Source organism: Schistocerca americana, chromosome 1 (assembly GCF_021461395.2).
Source record: "Schistocerca americana isolate TAMUIC-IGC-003095 chromosome 1, iqSchAmer2.1, whole genome shotgun sequence".
NCBI lineage: Eukaryota > Metazoa > Arthropoda > Insecta > Orthoptera > Acrididae > Schistocerca > Schistocerca americana.
The window spans coordinates 516,079,267-516,105,432 of NC_060119.1; the positions used below are offsets into that span (position 1 = coordinate 516,079,267).

General features: G+C 43.2%; 1 protein-coding gene and 1 pseudogene across 9 annotated transcripts in view; both read left to right on the plus strand.

Annotated features, from left to right (window-relative positions):
- LOC124605184 (myb-like protein P) overlaps nt 1-26,166 on the plus strand; it is a 456,687-nt gene that overhangs the window by 90,853 nt on the left and 339,668 nt on the right. For 5 of the 9 annotated variants that reach the window (XM_047136703.1, XM_047136738.1, XM_047136711.1 and 2 more), the window contains exons 1-2: nt 270-399; nt 18,464-18,493. The exons of 2 other annotated variants lie outside the window; for them this stretch is intronic. In XM_047136703.1, the coding sequence (XP_046992659.1) occupies nt 283-399; nt 18,464-18,493 (147 nt within the window). In that variant the 5' untranslated portion in view covers nt 270-282. Of the gene's footprint in view, nt 1-269; nt 400-18,463; nt 18,494-26,166 lie in introns of those variants that run through there. 2 more of the 9 variants (XM_047136721.1, XM_047136755.1) reach the window with 1 other exon arrangement.
- On the plus strand, nt 5,722-5,839 carry LOC124560807 (annotated as a pseudogene).

A 26,166-nucleotide genomic window follows, 5' to 3' on the forward strand; every position in this document is an offset into this window, starting at 1 on the left:
TCTATTGAAAATCTTATTGAGGATCGAGACCTCCATGGCCTGTCTCCCCTCTCTGCCTCGTTGGATCTGCACGTTGTCCAGTCTTACCGCTGCGCCACCTTAAGAGGTGTCGTGCACGGGTTCCCGAAATGTCTCGGAATGAATCCGTGGCACGCATGCGCAGCGCGTTGTGTTAGAAAAAAAAAAAGTACCAGAGCGGGCGGTAGCTTATCGCGCTTCCTGCTGCCGCGACGTCCGCCGTGCCGTGGCGACAGCAGAGCACCGGCCGCCGTTGTGTGCAGCATGGGCGACGGCTACCAGCCGGAGCTGTCCGGGCCGTTCTTCGTAGCGGCGCCCGGGTCGCTTACGCTGCCGCGAGCCTCCACGCGCCGTCGCAGCCAGCCGTGTCAGGGCCGGCAGGTTGGTCCTCTGTGCTTCTGTTTGGCGCTGACTGCTGCTTCTGTGGCAGCGCGGGAAAAAGCGCTGTATTCGGTTGATAAAAGGGATATTCTGTGAGCGGCAAATGTCGTTGTGTGCGTGGTTGATTTAACACCGCCTCTTTCTCACGTATGTTTCCTTCGGAAAATTGTTTATCTATAGTTCAAGTTTGGTGTGCCCATTCAGTCGACATTAGAAAATGTGTACGCTTTTGATGCTGTACCGTCAGCCGCTCCGTGACATATTTGGAAGAAATACTGGTTAGCGTATGTCTATTAATTACGTGAGCTCAAAATAGCGGCTTGGGAGGGAGAGCTTTGGTAAACTCTCACCAAATCTCAATTTTTTTTGGATGGGGGGAAGGCGACATATTGCAGTTTACCAGTCCATCACTATAGCTTACACCTACTTTTTCTGAGAATTTCAAACATCTTGCACCATTTTACATTGTCGAATGCTGCTTCTACGTCGACGAATGCGGGAAACGTGTCTCGATTTTTCTTAAGTCAATCTTTCATTATCAAATGAAACATCAGAACTGACTCTCAGTTGCCTTTACCTTTCCGAAAGTACGAAATAAAGCATAGATCCTTGGTTTAGGGGTAGCTTCTTTGATGATTAACTGAACTTCCTGGGTCTCGGGTTCGAACTCAGCCACTGCTTAAATTTTGAATAAAAATCATCACCAGTGGTGATCGAAGATTTCCCGGTACAAGCAGTGACCTTTGTTCTGCCAACGGCCTTGTCAAAGAGGGCGGAGGAGAAGAGGAAGTTTAAGGATAACTTGTTGCTCATGACGTCGGGAAACGGTCCGTAACAGGTGGAAAAAATAGCGAAGGTCAACGGCAAGAGGAAACAGAAGGCAATAGAAATGACTGCATTTATTATACACAACGTTTATCGACAAGACATGTGCCGGCCGCTATGGCTGACCTGTTCTAGGCGCTTCAGTCCGGAACCGCGCTGCTGCTGCGGTCACAGGTTCGAATCCTGCCTTAGCGCATGAATTTGTGTGATGTCCTTAGGTTAATCGGATTTAAATAGTTCTAAGTCTAGGGGACTGATGACCTCAGATGTAAAGTCCCATAGTGCTTAGAGCCATTTGAACCATTTGACTAGACTTTAAGTTCAAATGGCTCTGAGCACAATGGGACTTAACTTATGAGGTCATCAGTTCCCTATAACTTAGAACTACTTAAACCTAACTAACCTAAGGACATCTCACACATCCATGCCCGAGGCAGGAGTCGAACCTGGGGCCGTAGCGGTCTGTAGACTTTAAGTGAAGTGAAAAAGTCCACTGACAAAAGTTTCCGGATTCATTCCCGCCACGGGAGGGAACTGCCAAGGTGACGACGAGAGAAATTTTGAACAACGGACGACAGGGCAACATTCAAGAGGGGAACGTAGAAAGTGATAAGTTTCAACATGGTAGGGAAGCTAGATAATTTGAAGAGGGAATTAGAAAGATTGAATCTAGATATGTTGGGGATCAGTGAAGTGAAGTGGAAAGTAGGTAAGAAATTATGAGAGAATAGAGAGTAATATTGACAGCAGCAATCGGACTACTTTACAAGCCTCCACTTAGCTACTGTTCAGTTTCTGCTTCATGTTTTTCATGTGTTACTGTGAGCAATGGCCTTTAACGAAGTACCCTCCTCCAAGCGTCAACTTCATGCAGTTCCTTCCACAACGGGCGCTCGGAAACTGGTTGAGACAGACATGCATTCACGGATAGCAGCATTTCCTTTTGTCACTGACAAGGAATGACATTCGTCACGGGTGTATGTCAGTTGGGACACCATTCCTTGTGGACAAGTTGGGCACTCCGCACTGGTATACCAGCAAATCGGGCAACTTCATTCACAGTGTGGTCATGGGCAAGATAGCTGCTTCCTGACATTTTGTCACATTTCCGCATTTACTCATCTTACTAAGCTAGTTCCGTACATACGTTCACTCCCATAGTTACGTCAGCAGTGGTCACATGAGCGCCTGATACCAGTTCTACACAATTTGCGGGGCTCCAAGGCGACCAATGTGCTTTATCAAGATGGTCCCGTTGCAACATCACACGTCCACTAATGTCAAATATGCGCCCTTTTCGTATCTGCTTTTCCGCAAGCGCTGTGTCCTCTAAAATAGTTTGGCAGTTACATAACTTCGGCGGCCGCTGTGGCCGAGCGGTTCTAGGCGCTTCAGTCCGGAACCGCGCTGCTGCTGCGGTCGCAGGTTCGAATCCTGCCTCGGGCATGGATGTGTGTTATGTCCTTCGGTTAATTAGGTTCAAGTAGTTCTAAGTCTAGGGGACTGATGACCTCAGATGTTGAGTCCCATAGTGCTTAGAGCCATTTGAACCATTTTTTACATAACTTCACGGTTCCATACAGTGGGCTTATTGCGTCGTTGCGCCTAGCACGATAGTCATAACATCGTATTTTTGATTACTACTTTCTTCACTTCATGACGTGTTGGTGGGAGGCTTAATGCAGCAATTCGTCAGTGGGGCTTCTAGATTAAATTATTTGATTGTATGCAGCAACCATCCACCTTTTATTTACTTGTATTTGTACCACTACACGTTTCGGACTTTCGCCCATCGTCAATTGGCGCAGAACCATATTCACCTCCTCAGTTACCACACAGTTAGAAACATCCACTGCACTTTGGATGCTACAGCTGCCTGGTACAAAATAACAGTTTTGTTTAACTGCTGCACTTATATTGTATATTTACAATGCATTAATCGTTAGATGCACTTACTTTCTATTTTGTTCGTTGTTGCAACTATTTTCCGCATTTAAAAGCATGGAATAGCACTCTATCTTTGTGTGATGCACAACAAGAGCGCGTTATTCACCATTTTGCCGACTGACATACTTCATCATAAAATTATTTCTACAGACAAAGTTACAGTCTGCTTGCAAGTTAAAGTTTTACTTTTTAATCATTCACAAGCTTAAAACAAAATATTTAATGAATTTACGCAACTGACTTCAACAGTACTTTCAGAACAACACGTCAGTCGGCGATATGATGAATGTGTGCTATTGTTATGCATCACACAAAGAAAAATGGTTTACGCCAGGCTTACAAACACGGAAAATAGGAGGAACAACAAGGAAAATAGAAATTAAGTGCATCTAAAGAATAATTTATAGTAAACTAGCGGAAAAAACCCGCGCTGCTCTGTTATTTATTTATAGCTGTGCTTCAACGCCCGTACCATGCAGCGTCTGGCCTTGTTCTTAATATTCAAGACGCCATATCCCCTGAACAGTGGGTCGTACAAAGATATAATATTGTTCATACATCCAGCGGAGTATGTAGATGTTATCTACGAAACTGATTGAGAACAGAGTTAGTAGCAAAGACGTAATAAATTTAAAAGTCATGCCTGATGCGGCAATTTTTATGGTTCTCATAGTTTATGACATCACATCTTCTGAGCCACATGTTGAACAATGATGTAATTTTGCAGCTACATTCAGTGGTGTATGTGCATACTGTCTCTAAAATGAGTCGCGAATACGGTTTGTAGTAAAGAAGTGACACATTATAACGTCATGCCTAATGTGGTGCCTTTATTGCATGAACAGCGGAAAAGTAGTAAGCGATAAACATCTTTCCTTTCATCATTTTTATGGGTTGTCGGCAGAAAGAAATTTCTTACTGGTTTGAAATTGTGTCTGAAGTTTGTTGCAAGTCTCTAAGTGCTCTCTTTCTCAAATACCGGATGAATAAAGACTGGCAGTTGACGCATCGCGGGCTACGCTTTTTTTTCATCTCCACTCCACATCTTTGATAGGTAGGTGGTTCTGCCTGACACTAAGGTATATGCGCACCAAGTTTGGTTGAAATTGTTCCAGTGGTTAAGGAAACATACACACACACACACACACACACACACACACACACACACACACACTCACTCACTCACTCACAGATACTTACATCCATTTTTATACTATGTATGGATACACTACTCGCAAAGCGTAATAGATGAACAAAACTGTTATTTTGTACAGGTCAGATGTAGCATCCAAAATGCAGACGATATTTTATTTTGTTTTACTCCAACTGAAGATGAGTGGAAGATGAGTGAAAAAAAAATAATACATAATAAAGTGGCTGGTTGATGTATTTCTTAAAGTAATACGATTTGCAGCCACGGAGCTTAACAACCAGTAAAATGGGTAAATTGTTGCTGTAGATTACAGTGCAGTACGAGAGTCCCTGCGGTCAGAGCAGAAGAGGACAGAGAAGAGGGCCGGTAAGGCACGGCAGTCGCGGGAGAAAGTGTGCTGTGCTCGGCTGTGTTGTGACTTTCGCTCGCTGGCCGGAGCCGTGTCGCTCGGCTGGGCCGCTAGGTGTGGGTGTGGCGCTGCTGTCGCGCCTCCGTCTCGCCTGGCCGCACTTCTCGCCCGCCGCACCTCGAGCTCGTCCGCCCGGGCGAGACCAAAAACGCCGCCCTGCGACATGCACTGCAACAACACCTCAGCATCTTGCATTCACAGTGGCGTGCTATTAGTAGCCCAGTCTTACAATGGTGCGTACACGATCCGTCCAAAAAGTTCCGAGACTGATTTATTCCTGACGCATAAGCGACATCAGTCAGCATTAGGCCAGTAACTAGCAGCTTGCACTCTGTAAACAACAGATGGGCACTTCACTAACCGTTTGTGAACAGGATGTAGTGTGTCAACTTTGTTGTGTGACGAACTGCAATGAAGCAACACCTCTAAATCATGTGCTGAAGACATGCTCCAAAATGTTTTGAAAAAGAGGAAAATGCGTGCAAAGTTTGTCCCGCAAACCTTGACATCTGATTAAAAATAAATTCACGTGGACACCTGCTGCGACTTGATTGAAATTCCAAACCCGAACAATTCTTTTATGGGAAAAAATCATCACGGGTGATAAGATATGGTACTATCAATACAAACCTACGACAGAGTGCAGAAATTCACATGAAAAGTCAACGTTTGGACGACGTAATCGACGTTCGAGATAATGTGACGTGTGAGACGAACAACATCCCAAAGGAGGACAGTTACACATGATTGTGTGAACGTTCTGTGCGTTATACTCAAGTTGGGGGGACGACTTTTTTACTAATCAAGTCTCGAAACTTCATGGCTTGACGGGGTATCTCATTGAAACTACTCCCACGTTAATAAAAATACTTCGTGACTGAGACAAAAAAAACTATGTCACTAATACTGCTACATCCCACTGGTTATACCGCCATTCGGAAATAAAAACCACCACGTTTATTTATTTACTGTCCTATTACTCACAGTAGGCAACGGCCTTGCCGCAGTGGATACACCGGTTCCCGTCAGATCACCGAAGTTAAGCGCTGTCGGGTGTGGCCGGCACTTGGAAGGGTGACCATCCGGGCCGCCATTCGCTGTTGCCATTTTTCGGGGTGCACTCAGCCTCGTGATGCCAATTGATGAGCTACTCGACCGAATAGTAGCGGCTCCGGTCAAAGAAAACCATCATAACGACCGGGAGAGTGGTGTGCTGACCACACGCTCCTCCTATCCACATCCTCAACTGAGGATGACACGGCGGTCGGATGGTCCCGGTGGGCCATTTGTGGCCTGAAGGCTGAGTGTTATGCTATTACTCACAGTGCACACGGCACATACAATACTCACATCTTCTCAACCCCTCTCTTTCTGTCCATCTCCACCTCTCTCTTTCACCCTCTCTCTCTTTCCATCTCCTTCTCCTCCCCATCTCTATCCATCTCTTCCTCCCCCTCACTCTGCCTGTCTCCCCTCTCCCTCCCATTCTCTGTCTCTTCCTCCTCCTATTCTTTGTCCCTTTTCTCTGCTATTCTCTCTGTCCGTACCCTCCTTCCCCTCTCTCTGTCCACCTCCCCACAATGGACTCGCCTTCGGGAGAGCGACGGTTCAATCCCGCGCCCGGCCATCCTGATTTAGATTTTCCATGATTTCCCTAAATCACTCCAGGCAAATGCCGGGATGGTTCCTTTGAAAGGGCACGGCCGACTTCCTTCCCTAACCCCATGAGACCGATGACCTCGGTGTTTGGTCTCGTCCCCCAAATCAACCCAACACAAGCCACCTCCCCTTCCCCCCTCTCTATGCTCAGCCGTGCCGCATCCCTATGTGGGCTAGGTGGTACGTACCACTACAATACTTCTTCCCAGACAGTAAGCAGCATATGCACCAAGTTTAGTTCAAATCTATGCAGTAGTTTTGGATGATATGTGAAAAACACATACACGTGTGTATGTAATTTATTGTATGACAGTCTGCTGCATTGGATGTTGTAGCTTCGATTAGGATATCCTATTAATGTGATTAACGTATCAGGGTTGCATGCAAAACGTACGTTGGTCATATATTATTGAAATGCAGTTCGGTGGCCGGACGTATGCTCCCCTTTTAGCAGTAGTTTACTGGACGTCACTGGAGCAACGAAGAGTAGCTTCCTATTAGAAGACAGCGCAGGTCATTTTCGTTTTTAAGAAGGATGGCCTGACGGGTACACATACTTATAGGTCTATACCGTTGACGTCAGTCTTTTGTAAAGTTATGGTACATCATTTTACGCTGACGCGTTGCCTTTTTTGGGGAAAGAAAATCTACTCGTCCGCAGCTCGTCGTCTCGCGGTCGCGTTCTCGCATCCCGAGCACGGGGTCCTGGGTTCGATTCCCGGCGGGGTCAGGGATTTTCACCTGCCTCGAGATGACTGGGTGTTTGTGTTGTCCTCATCATTTCATCATCATTCACGAAAGTGGCGAGATTGGACTGAGCAACGGTTGGGAATTTGTACGGGCGCTGATAACCGAGCAGTTGAGGGCCCCACAAACCGAAAAAAAGTCTACTCTATAAAAATCAGCATGGATTACAGAAATTTAGCGCACTACACTCGCATTCGTGTGGACGACTGTTCAAACCTGTCTCCGGCAAACCTGATTTAGGTTTTCCGTGATTTACCTAAATCGTTTCAGGCAAATGCCGGGTTGGTTCCTTTGAAGAGGCACGGCCGATTCCCTTCCCTTCGCTAGTCCGAGCTCGTGCTCCATCTCTGATGACCTCGTTGTCGACGGGACAGTAAACACTAATCTCTTCCTCCTACTCCACAAACAGAGATCTCGAGAAATTCGTCTCGCTCTGTTCTCGTATGGGGTCCAGCACGCTGTTGACAAAGGCGGCCTCGTTCGTGCCCCGTTCCTCAGTCTCGTTTGCTGAACAAAATACGAGCCCACTGTGCATCGAACCAGATTTGTGACTGGATCCAGGACTTCCTAGCGGACACAACTCAGCAAGTTCTTAACGGAACAAAATCTACAGATGTTGTTGTTGTTGTTGTGGTCTTCAGTCCTGGGACTGGTTTGATGCAGCTCTCCATGCTAATCTATCCTGTGCAAGCTCCTTCATCTCCCAGTACCTACTGCAACCAACATCCTTCTGAATCTGCTTAGTGTATTAATATCTTGGTCTCCCTCTACGATTTTTACCTTCCACGCTGCCCTCCAATGCTAAATTTGTGATCCCTTGAGGCCTCAGGACATGTCCTACCAACCGATCCCTTCTTCTAGTAAAGTTGTGCCACAATCCTATTCAATACCTTCTCATTAGTTACGTGATCTACCCACCTAATCTTCAAAATTCTTCTGTAGCACCACATTTCGAAAGCTTCTATTCTCTTCATGTCCAAACTATTTATTGTCCATGTTTCACTTCCATACATGGCTACACTCCATACAAATACTTTCAGAAACGACTTCCTGACATTTAAATCTATACTCGATGTTAACAAATTTCTCTTCTTCAGAAACGCTTTCCTTGCCATTGCCAGTCTACATTTTATATCCTCTCTACTTCGACCATCATCAGTTATTTTGCTCCCCAAATAGCAAAACTCCTTTACTACTTTAAGTGTCTCATTTCCTAATCTAATTCCCTCAACATCACCCGACTTAATTCGACTACATTCCATTATCCTCGTTTTGCTTTTATTGATGTTCATCTTATACCCTCCTTTCAAGACACTGTCCATTCCGTTCAACTGCTCTTCCAAGTCCTTTGCTGTCTCTGACAGAAATACAATGTCATCGGCGAACCTCAAAGTTTTTATTTCTTCTCCCTGGATTTTAATACCTACTCCAAATTTTTCTTTTGTTTCCTTTACTGCTTGCTCAATATACAGATTGAATAACATCAGGGAGAGGCTACAACCCTGTCTCACTCCCTTCCCAACCACTGCTGCCTTTTCATGCCCCTCGACTCTTATAACTGCCATCTGGTTTCTGTACAAATTATAAATAGCCTGTCGCTCCCAATATTTTACCCGTGCCACCTTTAGAATTTGAAAGAGAGTATTCCAGTCAACATTGTCAAAAGCTTTCTCTAAGTCTACAAATGCTAGAAACGTAGGTTTGCCTTTCCTTAACCTTTCTTCTAAGATAAGTCGTAAGGTCAGTATTGCCTCACGTGTTCCAACATTTCTACGGAATCCAAACTGATCTTCCCCGAGGTCGGCTCCTACCAGTTTTTCCATTGGTCTGTAAATAATTCGCGTTAGTATTTTGCAGCTGTGACTTATTAAACTGATAGTTCGGTAATTTTCACATCTGTCAACACCTGCTTTCTTTGGGACTGGAATTATTATATTCTTCTTTAAGTCTGAGGGTATTTCGCCTGTCTCGTACATCTTGCTCACCAGATGGTAGAGTTTTGTCAGGACTGGCTCTCCAAAGGCCGCCAATAGTTCTAATGGAATGTTGTCTACTCCCGGGGCCTTGTTTCGACTCAGGTCTTTCAGTGCTCTATCAAACTCTTCACGCAGTAACGTATCTCCCATTTCATCTTCATCTACAGCCTCTTCCATTTCCATAATATTGTCCTCAAGTACATCGCCCTTGTATAGACCCTCTGTATACTCCTTCCACCTTTCTGCTTTCCCCTCTTTGCTTAGAACTGGGTTTCCATCTGAGCTCTTGATATTCATGAAGTGGCTCTCTTTTCTCCAAAGGTCTCTTTTAATTTTCCTGTAGGCAGTATCTATCTTACCCCTTGTGAGATAAGCCTCTACATCCTTACATTTGTCCTCTAGCCATGCCTGCTTAGCCATTTTGCACTTCCTGTCGATCTCATTTTTGAGACGTTTGTATTCCTTTTTGCCCGCTTCATTTACTGCGTTTTTATATTTTCTCCTTTCATCAATTAAATTCAATATTTCTTCTGTTACCCAAGGATTTCTACTAGCCCTCGCCTTTTTACCTACTTGATCCTCAGCTGCCTTCACTACTTCATCCCTCAGAGCTACCCATTCTTCTTCTACTGTATTTCTTTCCCCCATTCCTGTCAATTGTTCCCTTATGGTGTCCCTGAAACTCTGTACAACCTCTGGTTTAGTCAGTTTTTCCAGGTCCCATCTCCTTAAATTCCCACCTTTTTGCAATTTCTTCAGTTTTAATCTACAGTTCATAACCAATAGATTGTGGTCAGAGTCCACATCTGCCCCTGGAAATGTCCTACAATTTAAAACCTGGTTCCTAAATCTCTGTCTTACCATTATATAATCTATCTGATACCTTTTAGTATTCTTCCACGTATACAACCTTCTTTTATGATTCTTGAACCAAGTGTTAGCTATGATTAAGTTTTGCTCTGCTCAAAATTCTAACAGACGGCTTCCTCTTTCATTTCTTAGCCCCAATCCATATTCACCTACTATGTTTCCTTCTCTCCCTTTTCCTACTGTCGAATTCCAGTCACCCATGACTATTAAATTTTCGTCTCCCTTCACTACCTGAATAATTTCTTTTATCTCATCATACATTTCTTCAATTTCTTCGTCATCTGCAGATCTAATTGGCATATAAACTTGTACTACTGTAGTAGGCATGGGCTTCATGTCTATCTTGGCCACTATAATACGTTCACTATGCTGTTTGTAGTAGCTTACCCGCACTCCAATTTTTTTATTCATTATTAAACCTACTCCTGCATTACCACTATTTGATTTTGTATTTATAACCCTGTATTCACCTGACCAAAAGTCTTGTTCCTCCTGCCACCGAACTTCACTAATTCCCACTATATCTAACTTTAACCTATCCATTTCCCTTTTTAAATTTTCTAATCTATCTGCCCGATTAAGGGATCTGTCATTCCACACTCCGATCCGTAGAATGCCAGTTTTCTTTGTCCTGATAACGACGTCCTCTTGAGTAGTCCTCGCCCGGAGATCCGAGTGGGGGACTATTTTACCTCCGGAATATTTTACCCAAGAGGACGCCATCATCATTTAACCATACAGTAAAGCTGCATGCCCTCGGGAAAAATTACGGCCGTAGTTTCCCCTTGCTTTCAGCCGTTCGCAGTACCACAACAGCAAGGCCGTTTTGGTTAGTGTTACAAGGCCAGATCAGTCAATCATCCAGACTGTTGCCCCTGCAACTACTGAAAAGGCTGCTGCCCCTCTTCAGGATCCACACGTTTGTCTGGCCTCTCAACAGATACTCCTCCGTTGTGGTTGCACCTACGGTACGGCTATCTGTATCGTTGAGGCACGCAAGCCTCCCCACCAACGGCAAGGTCCATGGTTCATGGGGGGATATAAAGGTAATTTCAGGAGTGTTCCAGACGAGTGTTATTGGGCTGTAACTGTTCAAAACGTGTTTGTGATCTAATATGTAACTTGAGGCTGTTCGCGTACGATGCCGTTATCTATAGGGAGCTTGCATAACGGATGACTGTAGCGAAATAGAGGGAGACCTGCTGAGGGGGACGATTCGTGCAAGGAGACTCCGAACGTATACAAATGTAACATATTACGCACAAATATGCGAAGGTATGCACTACTGTCCTAATAAACTATTGACAATAAAACGCTTTAAACAAGACACCTATAAAAAATCTAGGAATAACCATCCGGAGCGACCTAAAGTGTCGTGTGGACATAAAACAGAGTATGTGCCACTCTGAGATTGATTGGAAGAATCCTAAGGCATTCATCGACAAAAGAAATGGCTAACAAAACACTTATTCAGTTAATTATTGAATATAGTTCCTCAGTCTGTGACACTTATCAAGATGGAATAAGAGATCAGGTACAAAAGATCTAACAAAAACCTACCGATCTTTTCGTCAGGACATCATTTAGTCGGCTCCAGAGCTTTACGGAGTTGCTCCACATACTCCATACGTAGACGGTGACAGACAGACATTGTGCTTCATGGAGAGATTTACTGTTGAAATCCCGAGAGCATAAGTTCCAAGAAGAACGAGACAAAATGTAACTTTCTCCTGCTTACGTCTCACGAAATGACCAAAACAGAAAAAAATCAGAAAAATTGGAGTTCGTACGGAGATTTTTCCCACCCACCATTCTCGAATGGTACGGGGAAGGAGTCGTTGGGGGGAGGGGGAGGGGAGGAGGGTGTACGATAGTCGTACACTCCGCCACACATTCTAATGTAGTTTACGGAGTACAGGTGTAGACATGTAGATTGCTGTATCTGTCTTTTCTTTAGAGCTCTGTTCTCCTGAGGTACATACTTGTTCGATAGTTAGTTACATTAACGAGTTCGTGTATGGTACAAAAGGAATTGTTGAGGAGAAACAGCTGTAATCTGCACTGGTAAACGAATCTGCTGTCTGACATTGTATTTCCACCTTGGCTAAGGACCGAAGTTGCAAAAAAATGGCTCTGAGCACTACGGGACTCAACTGCTGAGGTCATTAGTCACCGAAGTTGCAGGGGCATATTTTATAAGTAATGTCGCCAATCCAAGGGGACAATAAAAGTAAAGTCGCCAATTCAAGGCGCCAATGATGTGTTTTAAAAAGTTTTATGTAACAGTGGATCCTACACAAGGAAAATAAAAAAGTTAAGACAATTTAAGGAATTGGTATTACTGGTAGACTGTGTAAAAGATCTAGTTCCTTCATCGTGTATCTAGTACGGTCCACAAGAATAATATTACAGGGACTGAGGCTCACTCGGTGCGTAGCTTCTGTTGGCAGACCTATGCTATGCACTATGTAGAGGAATGCAAAGCACACTAAAGACGTGTATCTAGAAAACGTTTTCAAGTACGAGTCTATATGCATCCCTGTATATGGGTTTCTTAGCGAGGAATAGATGTCTTTTCAAAAATACTGCAAGCATTATGTTGAGTCTGTATGTAGCTATTGCGATACAGGTAAAAGCTGAATCAGAAATCGTCCGTTGGCAATGTTTAGGGATACTTTATATGCACGTTGGCAGCTCTATCGAGCACCTCCATTTGCAGTCAGAAACCTACGAGGGAACTTCAAATGGTAGTTTGCACGTTAATATGACAGACCAAGCAATTTTTATTGAATGTTGCAGTATACTTCAAGATACTGTTCTTCAGCGTATTCACCAAGACGTTGTAAACCACGGTCAGAACGTACTACTTATCGTTCAGTTCCTCGATGATGTGCGACATTGCATTTGGTCCACACACCGCTAGAATTTCACACTGAATCCGTGTACAGTTTAGAGGTTCTATCCACATGAATTGTACTGTATCGCGAATTTCATCTGTGGAGCACGTATCCAGTTGCCGGGGCACTTACTTCGCAGACTGTTTTGCACCTGTTATCCCTACCGCGGCTGAACAATGTCTGAAGGAAACCAGGACAATGGGCCACACTTGTTATGCAACGGTCTTAGCATGGGGCAGCATGCGTAACTTACTTTCTTAAGTCCCTGTATACACCTCCAATGTTGATAGACACTATGAAATTAACTGCGAGATCAAGACTGCACGAGCGCTGCTGGCTATGAATAGGGCAGTCGGTCAGAGCGTCGTCTGCCAAAGGGAGTTCCAAAATGCAGTCGCACGGACTTAACCTCTCAGGAAATTTCTGAAACGCGCACGCTGCACTCCCGAGTGAACGATTCTCCTTTTATGTGTGCAACTTACCGGCTGTTATTGTTTTTGTGGTTTTCAGTCAAAATACTGATGCAGCTCTTCATTCACATCGCTCCTGCGAAAGCTCATCAACCCTAAATTACTGAAACCTACATCTATTAGATCTGCCTACTCTACTCATCCATTAGCCTCTCACACTTCCCTTTAATAATAAATTTGTGATTCCTTGATGTCTCAGAATGTGTCCTATCAACCGATCCTTTCTTTTAGTCAACTCGGTCCACAAATTTCTTTTCTCCTCATGTCTATTCAGTAGTTCCTCGTAAGTTACAATATCTACCAAGCCAGTATTTAGCATTATTCCATAGAACCGCATTTTGAAAGCTTCCATTCTCTTTTTGCCTGACCTATTTAGCGTTCACGTTTAATTTCTGTACAAGGGTATACTCAATAAGAAAAAATACTTCTTAACACTTACATTTATATCGATGTTAACAAATTGGTCTTCCTCAGGAACGCTTTTCTTGTCATTGCCAGTCTACATTTTATACATTTTATATGCCATCATTTATTTTGCTGTCCAAGCAAGAAAACTCATATACTGCTATAACCTAAACCAATTCAATCACTATTGCCCGATTTAATTTGAATACATTAACTTTGTTTTACTTTTATGGATGTTCCTTTCATAAACTTTTTCAAAGGCACTATCCAGTACGTTTAAATAGTCTTCCAGATCCTTTGCCATCTCTTGTACAATTAATATGTCATCGGTCAACTTTTTTTATTTCTTCTCGCAGAACTTCAATTCCATTCTAAAATTTTCTTTGATTTGCTTCACTTTTTGCAGAATGCACGGACTGAATAACATCGGGGATAGGCTACAACCCTGTCTCACTCCCTTCTCAACCATTGTTTCCCTTTCATGTTCTTCGGCTCTTATAACTGCCAACTGGTTTCTGTTCAAGTTGTAAATAACCAGCCGGCCGAAGTGGCCGTGCGGTTAAAGGCGCTGCAGTCTGGAACCACAAGACCGCTACGGTCGCAGGTTCGAATCCTGCCTCGGGCATGGATGTTTGTGATGTCCTTAGGTTAGTTAGGTTTAACTAGTTCTAAGTTCTAGGGGACTAATGACCTCAGCAGTTGAGTCCCATAGTGCTCAGAGCCATTTTTTTTGTAAATAACCTTCCGCTTACTCCTGCTACCTTCAGAATTTCAAGGATTGTATTCCAGTCAACAGTGTATAAATTTTTCTCTAAATCTATAAATACTGTAAACGCAGGTGTGCCTTTCAGGGTCAGTATTGTCTCGTGTGTTCCTACATTTCTCCGGATTTCAAACTGATTTTCCCCCTGATTGGCTTCTACTAGTTCTTCTAGCTCTCTAAAAATTATTCTTATCAGTATTTTGCAAGCATGACTAATTAAATTGATAATAACATTCACACCTATCAACACCTGCTTTCTTTCCCAGTGGCATTATTACTCTTTTATAAAAGTTTGAAGATATTTCGCAGGCCAGGTTAATGTGATGCCTAGTATGCACAGTTTCTGGAGCTTCTTGCCAGATTACACGCCGTACCGCAAAACGTATCCCAAAACATCAGCAATTTCAATTCTTTCCATTATACGGCAGTTCTTTTTGCCGCTTTTTGAAGACAACATTACAGAATAACAGACTTTCATCGTGTGCGCCAGATAGTTATGATAACCTGCTTCATAATAACCAAACTGCTACAATAAACAGTAGCATTACTTCACTGTAATGAGAGCAGTCTACTTCATTTTTTCACATGCCCAACGATAGCCCACGAAATAGGTGCACTACATTGTGGACAAAAGTTACGTACTGAAGCCTTTATCGATCTGCTTAGTTTTTAAAGGTGGTGTTGGTCCTGCAGAAAAATCTTGAGAGCGACACTCTAAACACCAGTATATTGTATGCAAATTATGCAGTGTGATCGTCGGTATAACATCATATTACCAATCGATACCGCTTTGTCATGACATCTACATCTACATCTACATTGATACTCCGCAAGCCACCCAACGGTGTGTGGCGGAGGGCACTTTACGTGCCACTGTCATTACCTCCCTTTCCTGTTCCAGTCGCGTATGGTTCGCGGGAAGAACGACTGTCTGAAAGCCTCCGTGCGCGCTCTAATCTCTCTAATTTTACATTCGTGATCTCCTCGGGAAGTATAAGTAGGGGGAAGCAATATATCCGATACCTCATCCAGAAACGCACCCTCTCGAAACCTGGCGAGCAAGCTACACCGCGATGCAGAGCGCCTCTCTTGCAGAGTCTGCCACTTGAGTTTATTAAACATCTCCGTAACGCTATCACGGTTACCAAATAACCCAGTGACGAAACGCGCCGCTCTTCTTTGGATCTTCTCTATCTCCTCCGTCAACCCGACCTGGTACGGATCCCACACTGATGAGCAATACTCAAGTATAGGTCGAACGAGTGTTTTGTAAGCCACCTCCTTTGTTGATGGACTACATTTTCTAAGCACTCTCCCAATGAATCTCAACCTGGTACCCGCCTTACCAACAATTAGTTTTATATGATCATTCCACTTCAAATCGTTCCGTACGCATACTCCCAGATATTTTACAGAAGTAACTGCTACCAGTGTTTGTTCCGCTATCATATAATCATACAATAAAGGATCCTTCTTTCTATGTATTCGCAATACATTACATTTGTCTATGTTAAGGGTCAGTTGCCACTCCCTGCACCAAGTGCCTATCTGCTGCAGATCTTCCTGTATTTCGCTACAATTTTCTAATGCAGCAACTTCTCTGTATACTACAGCATCATCCGCGAAAAGCCGCATGGAACTTCCGACACTATCTACTAAGTCATTTATATATATTGTGAAAAGCAATGGTCCCATAACACTCCCCTGTGGCACGCCAGAGGTTACTTTAACGTCTGTAGACGTCTCTCCATTGATAACAACATGCTGTGTTCTGTTTGCTAAAAACTCTTCAATCCAGCCACACAGCTGGTCTGATATTCCGTAGGCTCTTACTTTGTTTATCAGGCGACAGTGCGGAACTGTATCGAACGCCTTCCGGAAGTCAAGAAAAATAGCATCTACCTGGGAGCCTGTATCTAATATTTTCTGGGTCTCATGAACAAATAAGGCGAGTTGGGTCTCACACGATCGCTGTTTCCGGAATCCATGTTGATTCGTACATAGTAGATTCTGGGTTTCCAGAAATGACATGATACGCGAGCAAAAAACATGTTCTAAAATTCTACAAGAGATCGACGTAAGAGATATAGGTCTATAGTTTTGCGCATCTGCTCGACGACCCTTCTTGAAGACTGGGACTATCTGTGCTCTTTTCCAATCATTTGGAACCCTCCGTTCCTCTAGAGACTTGCGGTACACGGCTATTAGAAGGGGGGCAAGTTCTTTCGCGTACTCTGTGTAGAATCGAATTGGTATCCCGTCAGGTCCAGTGGACTTTCCTCTATTGAGTGATTCCAGTTGCTTTTCTATTCCTTGGACACTTATTTCGATGTCAGCCATTTTTTCGTTTGTGCGAGGATTTAGAGAAGGAACTGCAGTGCGGTCTTCCTCTGTGAAACAGCTTTGGAAAAAGGTGTTTAGTATTTCAGCTTTACGCGTGTCATCCTCTGTTTCAATGCCATCATCATCCCGTAGTGTCTGGATATGCTGTTTCGAGCCACTTACTGATTTAACGTAAGACCAGAACTTCCTAGGATTTTCTGTCAAGTCGGTACATAGAATTTTACTTTCGAATTCAATGAACGCTTCACGCATAGCCCTCCTTACGCTAACTTTGACATCGTTTAGCTTCTGTTTGTCTGAGAGGGTTTGGCTGCGTTTAAACTTGGAGTGGAGCTCTCTTTGCTTTCGCAGTAGCTTCCTAACTTTGTTGTTGTACCACGGTGGGTTTTTCCCGTCCCTCACAGTTTTAATCGGCACGTACCTGTCTAAAACGCATTTTACGATTGCCTTGAACTTTTTCCATAAACACTCAACATTGCCTTAATTTCCTGTAAGATTGTTTTTCACTCTTTCAGAATTTACTGACTGCATTAGCGCTACATCTAGCGCGGTAGGTGTGCAGGTAGTACCACAGATGATAAAATGGCAGCTGCGTAATGATGGCGGAAAACACATTTCCACCTCTGAAATGATCTCCAGGATTCTTATTTCTATCTTATCGGTTTTAGATTTAGATTAATTCAAATGAAAAAATACCTATCCTTAACTCGAAGAAGTACTTGCTGCCTGTAGTAGCAGCAAGAGTTTAGTCAGAAACGACTTGCAGAACTGCCGTAAGGAACGTTAGATTTAAAGAAAAATCTGGCTAGAATGTTACAACAGACCGTACATTTTCAATGAATACGCGAGAGACTAACTCGTGCGAGTGCAGTACTAAATATAGACCGAGTTGCAATTCAACACAAAATTTATAGACATGTCGCTTATGGGACTGTATGAGCGTTGTGAAAATATTTAACGCATTATGTGGAGAAACCGCAAGTAAATACCAATAAAACGTAACCTTAACAATCGGCTCCATGAAGAAGGAATGCCACGCAGTTTATGTAAGTTCTTTTCTCTCGTTAGTTTTACGGCAGAGTCATCAATCTTAGAGAATCCTTGGGTTCCACAGGTCGCCTCTTGGATTTTTTTTGCACTTTTGTTGAGGAAAGTCTCCAGTCCTTGTTTTGCCTCGTAAATAGTACAATTATGATTGATCGCTTATCTCTATGCTTCACACGTTGCAGGGCTCCTAACGGTAAACTGGATGTCCTAAATTTCGCACTATCGCCACATACCAAGTGCTCGTAGTTTCTATATGGAATAATGTCCCCTTCTATCTAGACAGACAAATATTTTTTAAAGATCAACTGTATTCTAGTAGCTTTATAAATTAAATATAAACGACACATCTTTAATATAAATTCATTATTTGCGTCTTTATAACATATGAAATATGCGTGTGATTTCTCACAACATGCATTACAAAACGCCTTCGCTAGTAGAATATTGTAAAGAATGAGTATTATATTTTGTATATTTAAAGTTGCATTGTATACGTTCGTTCTTGGAGACCTCATGCTGATTCGTTCTCATGCTGATTCGTTCTCTCTTTCAGGACGAATCCTACGCGGCTGCTTTACCAGATGTAAGTGAACGCTTATCGAGTACGGTAATATACTTTACACCGAGTGGTAAATAAAATTGCTTTACCTTCTACATCGTATTTATTAGAACGATAAACAGATGTTGGGAGGGATTTTTGTTCTTAGAGCTGAATATCATGTAGACAATAATTAGCGTTGTAGGTTTGTATCTGCCAAGTGTACTTGGGTACGGAGAAGATAAAAACGTTATATTTTTTAAAAATAAGGAAGCTGATAAACTTATTTAACAGAAGCGTCGCCTTAACATGATCGAATTTCTCTGCTGTCGGAGCTATTAAACAACTGCGTAGTTTCTGTAAGACAACGTTTATTGCATTATAGGCTGACAACAAACACTAGCAGACGATGACATTTAGACCGAGAAAACTATTAACGATGTTTCGTCTGTGGACACATAGACATACTCATTCAATGGACTCAAACGCTGTCAAAGTGCTGTCAAGAATTTTGATTTTTCCACTCTTGCGGCATAACGGGATTCTTGACGTATCTACATTCAAGAAAGTGAATGTCAGAGGAGGAAGAACAACACACTAGTCAGTGAGCTGATCAACGCTTTTCATTTACTCACTGTACAATGGTATCTGTCGACGCTTGATGTCGTGTCGTGACATGTCGAGCAACACTGTGCCGGGAGCCGGTGTCGCAGATTAACCGGCTGTGGTTGGCGGCAGTCTCCGGGGTGATCAGCGCCACTTTGTTAATAAACGATGAACCTGCTGTCGTGGTTCATAATCTAGCCCTCTTAGATCAAAACTTCTGACGACAAATACGATGCATGTACGTGAAGGAAACAAAGTAACGCATGACAAATGGTTCAAATGGCTCTGAGCACTATGGGACTTAACATCTGAGGTCATGAGCCCCCTAGAACTTAGAACTACTTAAACCTAACTAACCTAAAGACATCACACACATCCATGCCTGAGGCAGGATTAGAACCTGCGACCGTAGCGGTCGCGCGGTTCCAGACTGAAGCGCCTAGAACCGCTCGGCCACACTGGCCGGCTAACGCATGACAGATTAAGAGGACAAAAAGACAGACTAGCACGGGAAAAGATGGCAGCAGTCTATTTTATCGCACATAAACCTTAGTCTGAGGAAGAGATTTATAAGAATGTACTCAAACGTCTGGAGCGTAGCAGTTTATGGGGGTAAATTATGCAAGGTACGAAAATCGGAAAGTAAGACAATGGAAGCGTTTGAGACGCTGTGACACAAATGGATGCTGAATTAAGTCGATTGATAAAATAAATAAGGAAAGTCCTGTGTAGATTCGACGAGGAAAGGAATACGCGGAAAACACGGACAGGAAGAATGGACAGGATGATAGGACAAATGTTGAGGCATCAGGGAATAACTTCCACGGTACTAGCGGGAGCCGTAGAGGTCAAAAATTGTAGGGAAAGAGAGAGTTTGGAATACACCCGACATATAATTGAGGACTCCGGATTCAAGTGTTACTCTGATGTTAGTAGGTTGGCGCAAGACAACAAGTCGTAGTGGGCCGCATCGAACCAGTCAGAGGAGTGATGACGAAAGAAGTGAACTCCTGGCGATGCTGTTGGTCGTCATTTCTCATTTACAAGAATATTTATTTATTTATTTATTTTATGAACTTATTTCACCTGGCAATATTAGGATCTTCAGGCCTTCTCTTGCTTCTAACCATATTTTCCTCAGACAGTAAATCTTCCGGTTTGAATGATGCCTGACCAGTTTAATAATAATATAATAGTATGTATAGCAATGCATACATGGAATTTAAGATATGTCTGTCTTATTAATGTTAAGCAATTTCGTAATTACGTCCTTGCCGAAGTAGTAAAATGTAATAGGAATGTCTGAAAACAGTGGCTAAGGAAACAGCATGGACAGGAAGTCGACTAGGCAGAGAGAGAGCGAGAAACAGTGAGGCAAGATTAACAAGCTATATGGAAAAAAGAAAACTGAAATAGAAGGGGGTGACAATACCACAGAGACGAAAGGTACGCCAATGATAAAAGATGAAATTTTATATTACTCGGAAATGTCATTTTTCAGTATTTTGCATAGATTTACGATACAAAGGACTAACTTTAACTTAACATTAAATTTCTCGTGAGTAGTAAATGAGAAAGTTCTTCTTTAATCAAGAAGTCGTACAGAATCACTGTGGTTCTTTGTTCCAGGAGAGACACATAGTCAACTAACTTAGCTGTTGAATTAAATCTGTGGTAAAAAGAGTATCTAATTTAGGGAAAGTAAAATTGTGGGAAATAGTCACGCAATCATATGCAGTGTGTGTCAGGAAAATACGTACGTCTATCTAGAGGTCAGAATATCGGACATTCTGAGAAAAAGAACATCATACAATCACACCATTATGAAATGTGTGCGAGATGGCGCTCGAGATCTATTTAAGGAACCAGCCCAGCATTTACATGTAGTACTTTAAGAAAGTCACTGAAGCAGGACATCTGGATGACCTTGCGGGGATTTGAACGCACTCATCCTGAACAAGAGTCGAGTGTCATAAGCATTGCTCCACCTAGGCTGTTTGCCACAAAATGGAGTCATCAACGTCCTCTTGTACAGCTAGACTGGATACTGCATCTCTATGTCGCTACACTGAGCGAGGTAACTCGGTGATTAGACAATGGGATCTCGCATACCTAATTTTAGCGGCCATACACTTGTATTGTTGTCCCTAAATCACAAAGATTCCTCTACTACAGACACGCAAAACACGTTTCACACACATACATACATACGGATACGCGAAATTTTAATTTTTGTCTGGGACAATCGAAAACAGATGTGACAGATGGATAAGATGTGAAAAAAAGATGTCGCTAAATAGCTTGTGGCAAATGGTTGGTATGAAAAGCACATAGATGATTTCCTTCCCCAAGCCGTGATTACCTTTAATGACCTAGTCATCGACAGAGTTCCTCCGAATTTTGTAAGTGGTGCAGAGCTGAAGTAAGAAAGACATTGTACTTACATAACTCGACATTGTCCTGATTTTAGAGTTCTCTTCGTCAGTCGATAAAAACGGAACCCTTATTATAGAATCACTTTGTTGCTGCCTGCCTGTCTGTATGTCTGGCTGTTAAAAACCAGTTTTCTCAAGAACGGGTAGATTTATCACCTTGAACTTTATGGAACATACTAATATCTACGGTCCCTTAACGATGCAGAAAACTGAAGCTTCTGAGTCAATGCAGTTAAAAGATACGGCCAATTTATGTTACACATGTTGATACTCGCAAACTCACTTATGAAAATCTGAAGAGTATTTCCCGCTGGCCTTTAATACTGAAGTTTGACTACAAGCAAGATTTCACGCTTTAATTTGTAATTATATCACACGAAAATATTTTTGCCGTTTCTTATCTGACACTGTGTGTTCCCTTTTCATGAGGATTGGGTAGACGTACCAAGTTAAAATCTATATATCGTAGTAAGGTCTCTAGGCACTTGACAGTGTAATAAATGTTGAGCTTCGAACTCAATGCAACCAAATTATGCTGCCTTTTATGTCACATATTTTGATACTCGCATAATCACTCATCAAAACTTATGAGATACTTCCCGTTGACCTAGACTCATGAAATTTAGCTAGAATCAAGGTTTTACAGTACAACTAAATGAAAAAAATCCGAAAATTTTTAATTTGTACTTAAATCACACGAAAAAGTATTTAATTTGTCATTTGTTGCCCGACTGTCTGTCTGTTAAGAACTTCTTTCTCTCACGAACGAGCGGACGTATCAAGTTGAAATTTATGTAACATACTAATGTCTATGGGCCTGTGGTGGTGTACGGCTTCTAAGTCAGTGCAATCAGAAGATATTTATGTCACTTATTTTGATGCTCGTAAACTCACTCATTAAAACCTACAGCATACCTCCTGTTGAATCATGAAATTTGGCAAGAACGAGGTTTCACAGTACACGTAAAGGAAAAATCAGAAAATTGTTAATTTACAATTATATCACACGAAAAAAAAAATTTCTTGTGTCGTTCGACTTCAAAATTAAAATTAAACCCTTGTCGAAAGTCTTAGAATTTCCGGGACCGACACCTGCCAATTTTCAACTTCGATAACAGGAAAGCCAGACGTTGTGACCTAGCGGTTCTAGGAGCTTCAGTCTGGAACCGCGCGACCACTACGTTCGCAGGTTCGAATCCTGCCTCGGGCGGCCGCAGCTCGTGGTCGTGCGGTAGCGTTCTCGCTTCCCGCGCCCGGGTTCCCGGGTTCGATTCCCGGCGTGGTCAGGGATTTTCTCTGCCTCGTGATGCCTGGGTGTTGTGTGATGTCCTTAGGTTAGTTAGGTTTAAGTAGTTCTAAGTTCTAGGGGACTGATGACCATAGCTGTCAAGTCCCATAGTGCTCAGAGCCATTTGAACCAGCCATCTGCCTCGGGCATGGATGTGTGTGATGTCCTTATGTTAGTTAGGTTTAAGTAGTTCTATGTTCTAGGGGACTGATGACCCCAGATGTTAAGTCCCATAGTGCTCAGAGCCAATTGAACCATTTTTTTTTGATAACAGGAAAAGATCGTCGGCGTTCTCGATTTCCAGGATCGACGCAATGTGTGAATACAAAATTGAGTTTGTTCGGCGCCCTCAGTGCGCGAGTCCTAGTCGCATCTGGCCAGTTTTTTGCCTTCATTTTTGGTAATCTTGAGTTTCACGTCTAGCTGAAGCACTGGTGGAATTCTAGAATAATACTGCGCTTCCCACAGCTCCGGACAAGCGTGAGAAAATGAAACGAAAAGTACTGCGCTCCCGCCCTCCGCACCTAAATACGCTGGTGACACTCGCACAATGGTTTCAGCAGTAAGAAATATGGTAGTTGTTGCCGGTACCCACGAGCCGATGACGCGAGAGTTGTGTGGGAAGAGTTGAGTTAAGCATCCAAAGCGAAAAACAGAGAGAGTGGCGCCTGCAGGTCAGTGTAGTGCGCATGCGCAACCGCCAGTCTGATGACGTCCGTGTCGGCGACGTGCGCGATTAAGTAGAGTGCTCTGCACACAACACGCACTGCGGTAGCGCAGCAGCCGCTGGCCTGCGCAGCTCGCCGCCCCGCCGGGTGACGCCTGCCTCTGCAATTACTCTTACGAAATGGAGCCGCGATAGTCTTCCTGTCTCACTGCCCGCTTTCTTCCTTTCATGTCTCTTGCGGAGTTCCTGAAACCAGTTTCCGGGATCTTCTTGAAAACTTTCGTATTTTAGTGGTAACAGTGACACCATTCTGGCGGAAGCGATTAAAGATGAACAAAGGTGTAGCTTTAATCGAGAAAGGAAAATCGGGCTGCAAAGCTCCGTCGACGACGAGGTTATTAGTGCCAAGCTGGGACAGGACATAGATGAGGAAGGAACTTAGAAGGGACCCATTTAAAAGGTAATGCATTCGCCTTAATCAATTAAGCGAAACCACAGAAAATCGAAATCTGGATAGCCGAAGAGAGATTAGAGTCGCGCTTCTTTCGAATATGAGCCCTGTGTAATCTATAATCGATATGGAGCAAAGCAATTTCTTAGTGACATTACAACTAGAATGAATAGTTCTGTAGACCGCATTTAGGCTGGCTCTGAGCACTATGGGACTTAACTACTGAGGTCATCAGTCCCCTAGAACTTAGAACTACTTAAACCTAACTAACCTAAGGACATCACACACATCCATGCCCGAGGCAGGATTCGAACCTGCGACCGTAGCGGTCACGCGGTTCCAAACTGACGCGCTTAGAACCGCACGGCCACACCGGCCGGCCGCATTTAGGAACATCACATTTGTCAAGAGAGGAATAACGTTTTAATATGAGTCTCAAATATGACAGTGATGATGGTCCATTGTAGACAGTCAAATTATGCCATAAATGCGTATCAACTGTTCTCCTTGACACTTGGAATTTACGCACAATAATCACTGTTCGCCCTACAGCGAAGAGTACGATCATCTCTGTTGATCTGATGTAACTACATTTACCTGGAGCCATACTGAGTCCCAACTGTATATTCGATGAGGATAGAAGCTGAAGTAATGAATTAATATGCGTGCCAATGCCGGGACTTCAACCGAGGTCCCTGCTTACTAGGCACATGTGCTATCCACTACACCACACTGCCATCGTGGCTAAATAGCTGCACGGAATACTGTATTTCAATGCCCTCCCTAACACAAATTTCAATGCACAATCTGCCCATCTTGATTTTGCCCTTCTTAAATGTTCAGTATTGGATAGCACACGGCCTAGTAAGTAGGAGACTCAGGTTCAAGTCCTGGCCTTGGCACAAATTTCAACACCTTCTATCCTTGTCGAAGACAAAGTTGAGACTGAATATGTCTCCAGGAAAATGTAATTACATGAGATCAACAGATCAGCTACGCCAAAGGTATAGGTAAAGTTCCCTATTACGTACAAAACTGGGTTGCTATTCTGTTACTAGAGAGTCCTGGCGATAATAACGATATAAGAAGGGAAAAATCAAGATAGGATGAGGTGTGAATTGAAATTTGTTTTAGGGTGGGCAATACACTACAGTATTCTGTGCAACTGTGTTAGGCACAGTGCCAGGGTGTTGTATTGGATAGCACATCTGTGTAGTAAGCAGGAGACCTGGGTCCAAGTCCTGGCTTTGGCACAAATTGTAATTCGTCACTTCAGTTTCTATCCTTATTGAAGATTATCTCCATGCCTCAGTATTTAGCTTAGTGGATTTCTACTAAGACATATTTTTTCTTACAATCCTCCGTGAAGACAGAATCCTGAATTGTGAAAAGTTAATCTCGCACATAAAAAGTAAGATGACGGTGGAATCTCAGAAATGTACGCGTGTTGATTGAGGAAACCACCTAAAATCGTGTTGCGGATTCCTTGATATTTTTCAGGCTCATCAAACATACTGAGTTTGCTAAGAATGTCAAGCACGAGGATTTTACTCAAAGGACCACCTTTCGGGTGTCATGAGGTTTTATTGCTACTGTTGGGATGAACCGCAGCCGGTAAGTTTTGGCGGTCGTTGTTTCGCATTAAATAACTGTATAGGACATGCAGAAGCGTTTAAGCTATGGCGGCATCAATGACAGTTTGGCAGTAATGTTATTCTCGAACAGTGCTCGTTAGTAACATTTGTTTATAAACGTTACTTTTGATGGTTCCACATTTACGGTTACCTGCAAAATACCAGCTCCCTACATCAACTACTAATTTCATAGCGTACGGCAAAGAGAAAATTGCGCCGTCATAGAGATGCCGTTCATATCAGTAAACTAATTTTTTTTTCAGTGGTGACGAGTGTTGCATATGTAACATAGGTCAAGTGTCAACGTCTCACACCAGTCGAGTGTAACCCCTATGTTTGCGTGGTAGACTAATGATGGTGTACGCGTACGTGAAGAACTTGTTTGCGCAGCAATCTCCGACATAGTGTAGCTGAGGCAGAATAAAGGGGACCAGCAGCATTCGCCGAGGCAGATGGAAAACCGCTTAAAAATCATCCACAGACTGGCCAGCTCACCGGACCTAGACACAAGTCCGCCGGGCGGATTCGTGCCAAAACCAGTCGCTCCTTCCCAATCCGGAAAGCCGGGCGGGCTTCGCTTATGTATACTGTAAATGAGTCTAGCTCAGAGCCTTTTTTCTGCCTGGTTGTGTATCCA